At 49.0% G+C, this 14,972-nt stretch overlaps 2 protein-coding genes across 2 annotated transcripts in view; both read left to right on the top strand.

Moving 5' to 3' along the window:
- The window catches only part of Abhd14b (abhydrolase domain containing 14B), a 154,140-nt gene that overhangs the window by 19,294 nt on the left and 119,874 nt on the right, over positions 1–14,972 (top strand). The gene's annotated exons all lie outside the window — the stretch shown is intronic.
- Positions 1–14,972, top strand: part of Poc1a (POC1 centriolar protein A) — a 71,225-nt gene that overhangs the window by 38,686 nt on the left and 17,567 nt on the right. The window contains exon 10 of the mRNA XM_051205395.1: positions 12,183–12,326. Coding sequence (XP_051061352.1) covers positions 12,183–12,326 — 144 coding nt within the window. The remainder of the gene's footprint in view (positions 1–12,182; positions 12,327–14,972) is intronic.

Raw genomic sequence — 14,972 nt, 5'->3', positions numbered from 1 at the left:
CCTCCCTTGCTTGCAGACCCCAGGGCCCAAAAGGTGGTGGTGACCCTGTGGCTCTGCTTCCTGCTGGGGTTCTCCAGCCTGGCATCAAAACAAACAAACGCCTTTCGTGTGGCAGAAGTGTTCAGCTTAGCACTGGAGCCGAGTAGCTAGCGGCAGCATGTCAGCCCCCATTACCCCTCACCTGCTTTCTGCAGTCGCCAACCTTACATCTCCCCCACACTTCTCAGAAGCCCTCAGAGCATTCCTGTTAATTCCAGATAAAACATTTTACTCTAAATAAGGATTTTCCTTGATTATTTAACTGTAAACTCTTGTCTGAGTCAACAAAATTAATGATTTCTTCCTAACAATACCTAGAACATGTCCACATTTTCCCGTGTTGTGTCAAGAATGTCATTTCGTGGGTCTGGGAATGTGGCTTAGTTGGCAGAGTACCTGCCTAGCATGCCCAAAGTACTAGGTTTGACTACCAGCAGCCAATAAAAACAGGTATGGAGTCTATTCTTTGAGGAGGCAGCTACTGCGCTCTCTCTCTCTCTCTCTCTCTCTCTCTCTCTCTCTCTCTCTCTCTCTATCTCTTTTTCTCTCCCTCCCCTCCCTCTTTTCCCTTCCCTACTCAAACAAAAACAAGCCGGGCTTTGGTGGCACATGCCTTTAATCCCAACACTGGGGAGGCAGAGGCAGGCGGATCTCTGTGAGTTCCAGGCCAGCCTGGTCTGCAGAGTGAGTTTCAGGACAGGCTCCAAAACAATACAGATAAACCCTGTCTCAAAAAACCAAAAACCAAAACAAAGCAGGTATGGGGATGTATGACTGTAATGCTAACCCTTGGGAGCAAAAGCAGAAGGATCATAAGTTCAAGGTCATCTTTGGCTACATAGCAATTTCAAGGCCAGCCTGTGTTATATGAGACCCTGTCTCAAAGAAAAGAAAAAAGAAAATTGTTCTGTTCTCTTTGCTCAAGTAAGGATATAAAAAACATTGACACCTTTGTGTTTCATCCTATTATCTGAATACTCCTCCTCATCTTGCCTGAAGTTCAGGGCAGAGGGTTCAGAGTCTTTGGCCTGCACCTGGAGTCAGGCCAGGAATGAGGGGAGCTCCCAAACCCACTGTCCTCAATGGGGCCAGTCTCTCTTCCTGAAGCTATGATTGGCAGGTAGGCAAGCTACTGCCAGTGACCTGGGACAGGCATCACATAAGATGTATTGGCCCTCTTTGAAGTCTGCAGGAGAAGGGGAGAAAGAGGAATTCTGTAACTATATAACTACAGTTCATTCTGCTGTCTGCAACTTCATTTTCCTCAAAAAAGAGAGGCCATGAGACCCCAGAGGATGTGGCCTCCCATGGAAGCGTGCGGCACAGGCCAGGGACGCTGGCTAATCTGAGGCCAGCTGCCTTTGCTGACTAGATAGTCAAGCCTGGGTGTCTGTCTTGACAGGCCTTGTTCATGTACTGTTATCCTGTGTAAAATATGAATTAACTGAGCTTGGGAGTGACGCCTGGGGTATGGTCCGTGGCTTTGACACTCTCCATTGAACTAAGTGCAAAGAAAACTTAAAATAGCCAGCCTTTGTTCCTGGAGTTTTAAAATTCTGCTCCAGTAGTTACAATGATCTGTCTTCAAGTGGATCTATAAATAAACTGCTACTGTTCCTCTTTGTCACCAAAAGCTTCCGAGTCTTCCAGAGACGTCTCTGCCACTCTTCTTCATTAGATGCCTCTCATCTGTGGGGCAGCCGCAGCCCTCAGGGAGGTCGGCTGACACGTGGAGTTTGTGAAGGCAGCAGCATGTGCCCTCTTTAAAACAGCCCCCCCCCCACTAACTACATAAGGAGAAATAGTAGCTTTGCGCTGGAGAAACATGGAGAGAGGACCGTCCCCACTGATCTAGGTCTGCACCCTCAGCATTAGGTCTGCCCAGACCCTGCAGTGTCCAAATGTGTAACCTGAATCCAGTCACGTGAAACACTAGGGAAAACTAAACCGAGAGCCACTTGAGAAAATAACTGACCAGTGCTCTTCAAAAGCATCAGTCATGAAAAACAAAGGAGGATTGAGGAGCCTACACGGATTGCAGGAGGCTGAATGGATAAAGCATGAGTGCAGGGGCTCATCACACAAACCTGAGGACCTGAATTTGCACATCTGTAATCCCAGTGGTGGGAGGCAGAGAAAGGAAGATCCCTGGAGCTCGCAAACAGGTTCTGTGAGAAACCCTGTCCAAAAAATAAAGTGGAGAGCAACTGAGGAAGACACACACACACACACACACACACACACGCACGCACGCACGCACGCACGCACGCACCAAATCCTTATTCTGTCTAGACTAACGATCCGAGGATGTTAGCTGAAGAAACTGGTGAAACTCACATAAGACTACTCACTTTGGTTACTGGCATTCCCCAGTGTTGATCTGATCTAGACACTGTCCAATGCTTTTGTAAAGATGCTAACTCTGGAGGTGGGTGGTGGGAGGTGATAGAAATTCTCTGTACTGTTTTTTGTAACTTTTCTATGAGTCTAAAATTAGTTCAAAGCAATTTAAACTTGAAAAACAACTACAGTCAACATTGACAGTTTATTAGCATTCTTGTTCTCCTCCCCCCCCCCCCCGGCACTGGCTATATGGAGGGCAGATATTTCTAGATAGCCCTGAGAGACTCAGCATAGTTGTTGTGGGCCTTAAGTTAAGAAATGTTTGTGGAATTGACCTGAACAGGTGCTACCCTGATTGGAGACCCCTGTGTGTTCCTAGGGAACAATGTTTCCCAGGAGTGAGTTCAGGGTTGGCTGATTAGTTATATTTCTTTCTTTAAAAAAAAAAAAAAAAAAAAAAAAAATTCATGTGGTCTGAGCACTCACCTTTATTCTGATCTGTCTTCCCTAAATATGTAATGTTAGCTCATTTTAAGTTTGTTTGTTTGTTGGGGTTATTTTTCTTGTTTGGTTGGTTGGTTTTTGAGACAGGGCCTGAAATTCCCTATGTAGATCAGGCTGGCCTTGAATTCATAGAGATCCACTTGCCTCTTCATCCCAAGTGCTGGGATTAAAGGCGGCTCCCCCACTGTGCCTGGCAAACATTTGTATTTATTATTTACTGTTCGTGTGTGGGGTCTGCGAGCACTTGTACGTGGAGGTCAGAAGACAACTTTCAGGGGTCAGCTCTCTTCATTCACCATTTGTGTGTGTCCCAGGGATCCAACTCGGGTCTTCCAGCTTGGTGTGGCAAGTTGAGCCATGCAAGGATGTTCCAGAGGTGTGTCTCACCTAAGTCCTGGGCAGACTGTATCCAGGAAAGCGGACATCAGTGGGATGGCCCTACCTCCTCCAGGGCTCTTACAGACCAGGTTAAAGGACCTAGACCTCACTGAAAAACTAAAACACCAAAAGGCCAACTGTTGTTTCTTGTCCCCAGCAACAAAGGCCAGGGACCTCCTCTAGAATGTTCTAGTTACACGCTGGGCATAGCTAGTTGCTTTCTCAAGGTCTCCGTTGGTTTAAACTGCTTACCCTTCTCAGTTCCACACCACTCCCCTCTCCCTCAACCCTGTGTCATTTCAGGAGGATAAACCTCCTACCTCTCCTGAGAGCAAATGTGAACCCTGCCTGCCAGGGCATTCTCTCCCCCTTTTGAAGACTCCCCACTCTGTGTGGGAAATGCTTGGAAACCCCTGCAGATTGGTCATCAGCCCAGGAGTGGTTGTCCCAGCCCTGGAGCAAGCAGAATGGGCTTTGCCTGTTTATCATTTGCCTTTTCCTACTGGCCTGAGAGCAGCCCAGATGTAATGGGATCACCTGCACTTCCTATCTCTCCCAGGGGAATCATGACATAAAGGTGCACCGTGTTGGCTTTGGTACCAAACCCAGATAGATGGCAGTGGTTCTGTGTGGCATCAACATGTTGATCAGGCCTGTGGATCCCTTGCCATCCCCTTACAGGCATGTCTCAGCTTCCCAGAGTGAGAGCCTGTCTAGTCAGGGTGTGGCCCTGAGACCTGGGGTCTTTGGTTACAGAGTGTCCCATTCAGCTTTGAGGCTGCTGCTTTGGCCCCAGACCTTGTATCTCTATCCCAGGACTTAAGCAAATGACCCAGCACTCTGCCCTCCCCACAGCTGGCCGGCCACTGGAGCAAATGACCCAGCACTCTGCCCTCCCCACAGCTGGCCGGTCACTGGGCATGTTAATAAGTCTAGAAAGTCAGCAGCAGTAGGCAAATCCTAGGCTCACACTTGGGTGACCATTGACCAGACTGCCAAACAACTAGATGCTTTTAAGGAAACCAGAATCGCTCGAGGCTGGAGCCCTAAATTACAAGACAAATATGGCTATAGTTTATCCAGTCTGTGGATATATGTGATTTAATAAGATGGCGGTGCTTCTTTCCACTTGAGAAGCTGGGCATGAGGCTGGGTCCAAGTGAGCTGTGCCTTTTAATTCCCTCCCTAGGGCCAAGGTTAGCAAACATGAAGGCAACTGTTAGCTTCTGAGAGCCTCCAAAGGCCTGACGGCAGGACAGAGACACCTGAGCTCATCTTTCTGCGTGAGCAGATTTAACTGTGGAGTGTGTGTGTGTGTCTGTGTGTGTGTGTGTGTCTGTGTCTGTGTATGTCTGTGTGTGTATGTGTCTGTGTGTGTATGTGTATGTCTGTGTGTGTGTTTGTGTGTGTATGTGTCTGTGTGTGTGTGTCTGTGTGTGTCTGTGTATGTCTGTGTGTGTGTTTGTGTGTGTCTATGTGTGTATGTGTCTGTGTATGTCTGTGTGTGTGTATGTGTCTGTGTCTGTGTGTGTCTGTATATGTCTCTGTGTGTGTGTCTGTATGTCTGTGTGTGTGTGTGTGTGTGTGTGTGTGTGTGTGTGTGTGTGTGTGTGTGTCCATCCCTTCCAGTGTGGCACCCAGCCAATCTTTAGAAACTCAGTGAAATGCTTTGATGTGTTAAGTAGGCAGGCTGTGCAAGAAGGAAATTAGTGAGAACCCTGCCCTAGATCGCCTTAGCCCCCATTCTGGCCCCATCTGAAGCGATGGGTCAGTTCTTGGACACTTGTTCATTTTAGGAGCAGGCTGGGCAGAGGACAAGGTCCAGGGTGAACAATTAAAAGAAAAGGAGAAATGTGTGCTCTCAGCAAATGTTAATCATCACCCATCCACCCACCTGCAGGACCCGTTCTGTCAGCTTACAGCATCTTCTGGTCAGTGGCAGCTGCTTCTGGCTTCTTGCCCACTGTGTGCAGTCCTTGCCTGACTCTGCGTGGACCCCTGTGTGGCTAAGGGCCGCCTGGGAAACCCTGCCTGTGGAGTCAGCTTCTTCCTCCCTTCCACTGGGGAGACTACACTGAAATGAGGTTCTCTGCCTTACCCATGTGGGTGGAAATTAATTCACATATCGATGACAAACAAGCCTCATGGGCCTCTCGCTAGAGTCGTCAGCCTGTGGTTTAGTCCCTTGGCAATGCTCTGTGGGAGGTGGTGCTTTTCACCATGAGCATGGTGTGGCAGGATGGGATGTCAAGTGTGTTATGTGCTGGACAGGAGGGCTCCTAGGGCATTGTAGATTCAATAGTATCTTTGGGGGGAATGAGAGAGCTATATAATTACAGGTAGTAATATTCACCCTGAAAAAAGGAACAGTTCTGAGCTTTGGTGAACAAATATAGTGAGGTAACAGAGGCATACAGAATATTTTATTAATTCCAGAGTTTCCTTGTGAATGTTTGTGTATATAAGCAACTGTTAATTGACTTGCTTGTTGTGTTTTTTGTTTGTTTTTGAAACAGGGTCTCACTGTGTTGGTCTGGCTGACCTGGAACTTGCTATGTAGACCAGGCTGGCCTTGAACTCATAGAGATCTGTCTGCCTCTGCCAAAATTAAAGGCATATGCCATTATGCACAGCTGTTGTGAGGTGGGTTTGTGTGGGTTTTTTGCATATATGTGTAACATGTAATATGTGTGGACACATGTGTATGTGGTTGCATGTGTGCATGCTTGTGGAGGCCAGAGGTTGATAGTCTGTTATCTGTTGAACCCAGATCTTGCTGATTTAGCTACCCCAGCTAGCCAGCTTGCTCTTGGAATTCCCTGCTCCACTTCTGGAACATTGGGATTGTAGGCTGGCCATCACACCTGCTCAGATTTATGGGTTCTGTGAGTACAAACTCCAGTCCCTGTGCTTATGTGCCAAGTCCTTTACCCACTAAGCCATCTCCTCAGCCCTACTCATTGACTTGCTGTCTCAGTTAGTTTGTACTTAGAATTTATGTAAGTGGAATCATACAGTTATTTGCTCATGTGGTCTTGTTATTATTTTGAGGTTGATTCATGTTGTTAACATGTATAAGTAGTTCATACCTTTTACTGCTAAGGAGGGATTCAATTGAATGGATATACCACAATCTATCTATCTAAGGGTAACATAGGGTTATTACCAAAAAAAAAAAAAAAAAAAAAAAAAAAAAAAGAGCTACTGTAAACATCCATATACATATTTTTCTATGGATATATGCTTCTATTTTCTTATAGTTTATGGCTATAACATATAACAGGCATAATATAAAACTTATAATAGGATAAGCTTTTAAGTAACTTTCCAACTGGTGTATGCCACCATGCCCAGCCTTGTGTGGTATAGGGATCAAACTGAGGGCCTCATACATGCTAGGCAAGCACTCTGAACTATATCCCTAACCTTGGCTTTTTCTGAAAGCGGAAGGAAGTCCTTCCTTCCTCCCTCCCTCCCTCCCTTTCTTCCTTTCTGTTTGTTTTTGTTTTTTGAGACAGGGTTTCTCTGTGTATCTTTGGATCCCATCCTGGAACTTGTTCTATAGACCAGACTGGCCTCGAACTCACAGAGATCCGCCTGCCTCCTCTGCCTCTGCCTCCTGAGTACTGAGATTAAAAGTGTGCACCACATGCCTGGTGCCCGAGGGAATCCAAAAAGGATGTCAAAACCCCTGGAATTAGAATTAGGGATGATTGCGAGCCACAATGTGGGTGCTAGGAACAGAACCCAGATTTCTAGAGGAATTAAAAAAGCTTGATTCTTTTAGATTGTCTGCCTTTTTCTTGTTAGTGTGGGATCCCCATCCCCACTCCCCAGCTCCCAGTGTCCTAGGCCCATTGTATAATCTGACCTAGAGACCAGGCAGATCAGCCCAGAGTGCTTCTGTGGCAAGGAAAACCTCCAGGTTGTTCAGGTGTGTTTTTAATGAAATTTCATGCTTTGGTTCCTCATGTGCCTGGGTGACTGAACATCAGCCACAGCTAGAGCTTTTAATGCAGTCCCTGCTGTGTGTGAAGGGTGGAGCCCATGGTGGCACCTGACAGGGAGGTGACAGAAGAAACAGAAACCCAAGCAGTTATCCTGTGAACATACTCTAAAAGCCTAGAATCCTCCAGGGTGTGAGAAGGGTCACCTATAGGTCCCAAGGGAAATTTCCATGAAGTTAAGTAGATTTGTCTTTGGAGATTTATCTTTCTTGTGGTTTTGGTATTAAAATATTTGTAAATGTAAATGGCATATTGTGGAGCTATACTTGTGGGCTGGTGTTTGTTGGGAGTTTGCTTATGATACACTGGAAGTACTAGTTTCTTTTCTCCTGCCGTGGGCAAGTACCTAACAGAAGCAAGTTAAGGAAGGAGGGTTTATTTTGGCTCACAGTTTAAGAGGATACAGTCCCTCATACTGGGTGGGCAAGGTGGCAGAGCATGAGATGGCTGGTCATACTGTGTCTGCAAGTCAGAAAGCGGGAAGATTGCCAACGTACCACCCAGTTCTCCTTTTTGTTTGTTATTTTTGGTTTTTCAAGACAGGGTTTCTCTGTATTGCTTTAGAGTCTGTCCTGGAACTAGCTCTGTAGACCAGGCTGGCCTCAAACTCACAAAGATCCGCCTGCCTCTGTCTCCCGAGTGCTGGGATTAAAGGCGTGAGCCACCAACACCGGGCTAGGTTCTCCTTTTTGTTCAGTCTGGGCCCCCAACCTGTGGGGTACTGCTGTCCCCATTCAGGGTGGGTCACTCCTCCTCTGTTAAACCTTTGAGAACACCCCACACTAACCAGTACATAACCAGTAACCAAAGGTGTGTCCCCGATGGGCCAAAGAATAAGGATCACACCAGAGAACCGCTAAAGCCCCTAGGATGCTTTGATGCAAACTGGTGTGCTCTTTCGTTGTTAGACTGCTGTGGTCATTCTGCCCTCAGCGTTACTCAGGGCCCTGCTACTTTGAGTGCCTCTTCTCACCCTGGCACTTCGCTTTCCCGTGTCTGCTTTTATGCCTAATCTCCAGGCTACACAGGAAGTGCCACAGCTCTTGAATGCTGGAGTGCAGGTGAGTGATCCCAGGATTGTGGGGCCAGGCCCATGGCCCTTTGCTGCATTGCAGACACTGGAGAGGTTTTGTCACAGGAATTTCACTGCACATTGAGTACTTGTGGAGGGCCTCTGTTCTCTGCTGGGCAGGCATTCCATGACAGGTGGGGAGCAGTGATACAGAGACTGTTGGGAGAGCCAGTGGTCTCCACAGAAACACTAAAGAAAAAATGCACATGGACGTCCAGCTGCAGCCATTATGACCTGTCACCTGTCACAGGCTGTCTGACCCCCAGGAAGTTTGTGTTTTGAGGTTAGGTCCCAGCTGGGTGATTTTGAGCAAGGTCCATAATCTTCCAGGGTGCTCTCTCCTGAGAGAACACTTAGCCTGAGTGTCCTCTGTCTGAAAAATAATAGAACAGTCCCTACTGTGAAGGACCCTCAACGATTTAGTGAGGTGACATTGAACGATTGCCTACAATGGTGACAGATCAGCAGCAGAGACCAGCCCCGTCAGCCTTCAGTGCTGTGATGCTGGAATTTTGTTCTTTTGAGACAGGGTGGCCTAGACAATGGCATTAAGTTCACTGTGTAGCCCAGGCTGGCCTCACACTTCTCACACTTGTGATCCTTCTGTCTCAGCTTCCAGAAACGCACATTAGTTTTCGTTTTTTTCTTTTGTTTCCTTACTATATTTTTTCTTTTTTTAATTAAAGTTTTATTTACAGTTTTTTATTTATTATTATTGAGTGTATATGTACACACTAGTCCATGTTTACCATGCACACACTAGTCTGTGTATACCATGTGCACTAGCATGTACATGAAGGTTACAGGGCAACTTCTGGGCAGTTGGTTGTTTCCTTCCATGGTGGGTTTGGGATTGAACTCAGCAAGCGCTTGTCCTCACTAAGCCCACTCCCTGCCACCTCAATCTCCATATGTAGCCCAGGCTACTCTGGCGTTCACACCTCTTGCCTTAGCATCCAAATGCTGGGATTGCATTTCTTCCCTGTTTCCTTTGTTGTGACATGAAGTCGCCCCTATGAACGCATGGTATCCATGGGAACACATTTCTCTCCTAAAGCCTCTGCTCTAGCTTGGAGCACTATGGTTCCAGTCCTTGCTGCTCCCTTGGATCTACTCAGCTTTGGCTCAGAGGGAGACTGCTAAAGTTGGCGCTCACCCTCTCTGGTGCCCCCTCCCCCCATCATTCACTGTTTCCAGAAGCCCAGTTGAGCACTGGCAGCTTCTGCAATGTTCTGCAGAAGCACTCAGAATTTCCATTCCCTCCTTCCCGGGCAGCAGGCAGCACCAGTCTGGTGTCGGGACAGGAAGCCAATAACCTTCTCCCAGTAGTCTTTTCTGATGGAGCCGTGGGGACTCCGTGCCTAGGGGAAGAGTGTGTTTGGAAGGAGTGGGCTCAGGGCTGAGAATACCTTCAAGGCTTGCTGGTGACTTCAGATGAGTTTAGTGATTGACTCCACTTTTACAGATGAGGAGGTAGAGGCACTAGCTGGTCAGTGGAACTGAGGCCTCTCTGGCTCCTCATACCTCACCAGTGACAGAACTCCCTGAGCCTGTGGATCACTGTGGTAGGCCCGAGCTTTCTTGGCAAGGCTAGTAGACTTCTGAAGTGTTTCCTTTTGGAATGGGCTTCTGGGTAGGCACTGAGATCAGAAGTACTTGATCCCTGGAAGGACTGGAAGAGTCCTGGTTCCGAAAGCCACATCCCAGCAGACATGTCAACAGAGGTTATGTGGGCGCAGCACTGATTTCTCAAGAATGCCCCTCTGCCTCATGTCACACAATCAAGTTCTTAAGCCACCAGATGCAGCATTTCCCAAGTTCCCATCAATAAATATATCCTTGAGAGTTTGTGGTTTATGAGCTCTTTCCTAAGAAAGAAAAATATTCAGTAGACCTACAACTGTGGAGACTCCAAGGTACTGAACTAGGCCCACCGTATGTGGGAGTCAGTTGTGAACCTTGGACTAGCTGAGGGGCCACGATATAACCCTGGTATAAAAGCTAGCTTGTTGGAGCCCATTTCCTCTGGTTGGGATGCCATGCTCAGCCTCCATGCTGAGGCCTGTCCCTCCCAACCTATTGTGCCAGACTATGTTGACTGCTCATGTGAGCCCTTCCTTACCCGTGAGGAGGAGTGGGGGGGCGTGGAGTGGAGGGGGAGACAGAGGGGGATGAGAGGAAGAGGGGAGTCAGGAGGAGGTGTGGGAGGGAAAACTGTGGTTGGAATGTAAAATGAAATTAAAGAAGAAAAACAATGGAAGAAAAAGAAAAATATTCCGGTAGCTTCCACATGCTGAATTGCCCTTATCTTCCTCCTTTGTCACTTGGAAATCCTCTCCTGGGTCCATTCTCTTTGAGGACTGTGATGCAATCCTGGTGAGCATGTCCAGGCCGGATCATCTTCCTGGACCTGGTGGATGTGGATTTAGTCTAAGAGGGAAGACATTGAGGGGAGATGGAAGCAGCCACTGCTGACTGTGGGTCTACAGGCATCCCCTGTACTGTCAGGGCTGGGCAGTATCCTAGGTGAGCCCCAGGTGTACAGTATACTCACTGCGCATGGCTCTGATAGAACAGGCTTGGCTCTGGTGCATGGGTGGATCACAAGCCTTGATGCTAGTGATATCCTGGGTTTGTGGGGAAAGGAGTGATGAGTTCAAGCAGGATGCGAGAGGGGGCAGCAGATCGTGGACAGGCCTGTGAAGAAGCCTGCGTTGATTCATCTGCCTGTGCTCGATCCCTTTTTCTGAAGGTGACGTGGCTAGAGGAACAGGGTGGGAAGAAGGAGCCCCGGGTGTGCAGGAGCAGAGGCGTTCCTGATGGGCACTTTAGCAGAGGGAGGAGTGTAGGTGAAACCACCCCATGGAGAAGAAAATGTGATATGAGTGCCGGGACACGGAGGCAAGAGAAGGGCACTCGGGAGGTGGATTGGATGGACAGAGCCCTGAGGGCGACATGGTACATCTAGAATATCCATTAGACACTGGTGGGTCACCAAAACTTGGGGGTGGCCCAGAGCATGAGCTGTCACTCGCACACAGCGGAGCAGCAGGCATTGGAATTGTGGCATCCACTGACCTGCCTCCAGGCGCCCATGCTCAGGGAGTCCTGCTCAGCACCTGCAGGCTGCTTCCTGGGGCAGGAGAGGCCTGCATCCGAGTATAGAGAGGGGCTCAGTGAGGGGCTCAGTGACCCTTCGAGTCATAAAAACCCAAGTGCCTCCCATCCCTGGAGTCCTGTCTGAAACAAGCCAGCTGTGCCTGCCCTGTGGGTTCTGGCTCTCACCAGCCATCCTGGCAGGACAGTCACATAGAGATCTTTGTTTTTCCAGGGGATCTGGGGCAGGGCAGGATCTGGAACATCCCCTTTAATTTTTGAGCCACAGCTGCTGGGCCCTTAGGCAGATGTTAGTGAAGTCTGGAGCAGCCAGTGTTGGGAGGGTGGGCTTGAAGTTAAACTACTGTCTGGGAGAAGGGGGGACTTCTTTATGTCTCTGGCTCCTCCAGGATGCACGCTGGATGGTGCCCGAGAATGAAGGGGGGCCAGCCTCCCTGAGGACCTCTGGGAGACCTCGGAGGGCACTCAGGGGTCCACCTGCTCCTTTGCCCAGTCTAGACTGCCAGGCTCTCAGCTCCATTTCTCAGTCTCTGCTGTGGGAGATGGGCATGTGAGTCTGTGCTGCAAGGGTGTGTGTCCTGTTTCCCTGCTCTGCCCTGCTGACACTCTGAAGCCATTTCCTCGGATTCCTGGCTTCTCAGATAATCTGTCTTTTAAAACGAGCCTCTCTCCTTGTTTCCTCAATACTAAATAGACTGAGGGACTGTGCTTTCTGTCTTTAGCCAGAAATGGATTTACCTGGCCCACCAGGCAGAGACAAGATTCTGGAGTCGGTGCAAGGCCAGCCCCAGGAGCCCGTCAGTATGCCCCAGACCCTGACCAGCACACTGGAGCACATCGTGGGCCAGCTGGACGTCCTCACACAGGTAGGGCCTGATGGGGACATGAGCTCGCACGTGTGTACACACACACACACACACACACACACACACACACACACACACACACACGCGCACCCATCTTCTTTGTTCTAGCATTTGAACCATTTGATGTTGGTTGGCAGATACTGAGACTTGTTTTAATGAGCCAGGGTCACTTTGTGTAGCCTAGGGTGACTTTGAACTGGAAATCCCCTTATCCTAGCCTCCTGAGCACTGCTGTTATGTGTGTCGCCATGCCCAGAACCTACTGGGTTTTTAAAAATAGAAGCTCACAGTGCCTTTGTGTGCCTCGTGGACTTGGTGTGTCCTTCACTGAATCAAAGGCATGGTGCCTGTCTTGGTTATGTTTTCGGTTGCTGTGGTGAAACACCATGACCAAAAAAAAATTGGGGGAAAGGGTCTATTTGGCTTACACTTTCACATCATGGTTCATCACTGAAGGAAGTCAGCACAGGAACTCAAGCAGGGCAGGAGCTAATGCCACGAAGGGGCACTGCTTACTGGCTTGCTCCCCTTGGCCTGTTCAGCCTATACAATCCAGGACTAGCAGCTCGGGGTGGCCCCACCCACAATGGGCTGGGCCTCCCCCATCAAATACTAATTTAGAAAATGCCCTACAGCTTGCCTGTTGCCTGATCTTAAGGAAGCATTTTCTTTTGTTTTTCAAGACAGGGTTTCACTGTGTAGCCCTGGCTGTCCTGAAACTCACTCTGTAGACCAGGCTGGCCTTGAACTCAGAGATCTGCTTGCCTCTGCCTCCTGAGTGCTGGGAATAAAGGTGTGCACCACCACCACCTGACTGGAAACATTTTCTTAACGGAGGTTCCCTCTTCTCAAGTGACTGTAGTGTGTGTCAAGTTGATACAGAACTGGTCGGCACAAAGGCTCACACCTTTGATTTTCACCCTTGGGAAGCAGAGGCAGATGGGAGTCCGTGAGTTCGAGGCCAGCTTGATCTACATATTAAGTTCCAGGCTGGGCAAGGCTGCATAGTATGAGGCTCTGTTTTTTAAAATAGTTTTTCTTTGTGTGTGAAGGGGGAGGAAGAGAGAAAGAGAAGAGAGAGATAGAGAATGGACCTTTTTTCCAACCTACATTAATGAAATATCAGTGTCTTCCCTGGAACCTGGCTGTTGGACCTGTGTAAGCTGAAGCTACCAGACTCCAAAGTCACCACACAGTCAGCACACAGGTTTCTGCCAGTTTGTCCACCCTGCTATGGCTGGAGTTACAACCGTGCTTTGAGGGAAATACTGTCCATTCACCCCATTCTCACCTGCCTGAGAGCTGGGAGCAGTGAGTTGGAGTCTATGCAAGCCTGGGTTTAGACTCAGGGTCATTGTTTATTCCCCTGGTGTCCTTGGAAAAAATCCTTTAGTTCTCTAAACTCTGGTGCCTTGAGCTGTCATGAATGCACGGGTGGTCTGGGCTCTTGCCTCCATGTTTGTGGTAAGGGTTAGCGGCTTTGAATCTCTGCAGAGTCTGGCTCATGCCTGGTTCTAGGTATCTGCTGAGTAAGTGTTTGCAGTGGTCTTGCCCGGGACCCTCATCGGTGAGGTAAACGTGGGTCCTACTCTCCAGAGCTTAACTTACACTGGCAACTTGCAGTTTATAGCACAGTAGCTTCAATATAAACAAAATACCCTAACAAGAGGTGGCAGCTGCCCAGAGGAGCATCACATCTGAGGGAGTGGGGGGGGGGGGGCTAGCTGACGGTGGCTCGGAGGGCAGGGCAGTGCTGAAAGATACTCTGCCCCTGGTGCCTTGGCTTTAGCGGCCTGGCAGGGACTCCACAGATGCCTATGTCCCGTGCCGGCTTGGGGTTAGTGAGGCTGTGGGAGGGACACATGATCTGCTTGGAAGGGTTGTAAAAGCAGGGAGTGGAGAGTAGTCCCCAGTGCAGCCCTACACAGGAATGCAGAGGACAGCTAATAGACATGGAGCCGGAGCAGCCTGGCAGCCTTTCCCTGACTCCACATTGTCACATCTTTAGTGGAATGTCAACTTTGGGCCCACGGATGGAGGCACCCAAGGGAGAGGCGGGTTGTCAGGGTTGTAGGACTGCAGACATGCTGGACATCCCGCTAACCCCTGAGAAGAAAGCCTGCTCTGAAGAGATATGAGCACGTGCTAAGTCTTTAAGATGAAAAACCCACTTCTAGCCTGATGGAAAGCACCTCGTGCCCCTCACAGCCTCATCAAGTGGGAGGTCAGGGGAGGCGGAGCCGTTAAGACTTCACAGGGTAAAACCGGAAGTTAAGTCTGAGAGGTGGCCAGAAATACAGGAACGTAGCAGCGAAAACACTTGCTGCCGCTGCTTAGGGGTGCACATGGAAGGCTGTGTTTTGTGTTAGCAGTCAGGAGTATGATAGTAGCTTTGTAAGAAACTCACAGCACAGAGCAGAGTGTTGGGCTGCCCCATGACACCCTTGTCCTACTTGACAGTGTTTGGTCTCTTTGCAAATCCGTGGTAGTCTTATCCTCTGTTCCTTGGTGCCACAAAGTGAAAAGTGTTCCTTTGGACCCCGGGTGTCCTGAGGAAGCTGGGGTTCCATGAAACCCCATGTAAGGCCATAGGCTCATCCCCGCCTTTGTATAAGGTACACTGGGAGGCTTGATCATCAGTTGCCC

This window comes from Phodopus roborovskii, unplaced genomic scaffold (genome assembly GCF_943737965.1).
Source record: "Phodopus roborovskii unplaced genomic scaffold, PHOROB, whole genome shotgun sequence".
Taxonomy (NCBI): Eukaryota; Metazoa; Chordata; class Mammalia; order Rodentia; family Cricetidae; genus Phodopus; species Phodopus roborovskii.
The sequence above is the reverse complement of the archived record's forward strand: the minus strand, read 5'-3'. Positions and strand labels throughout refer to the sequence as shown.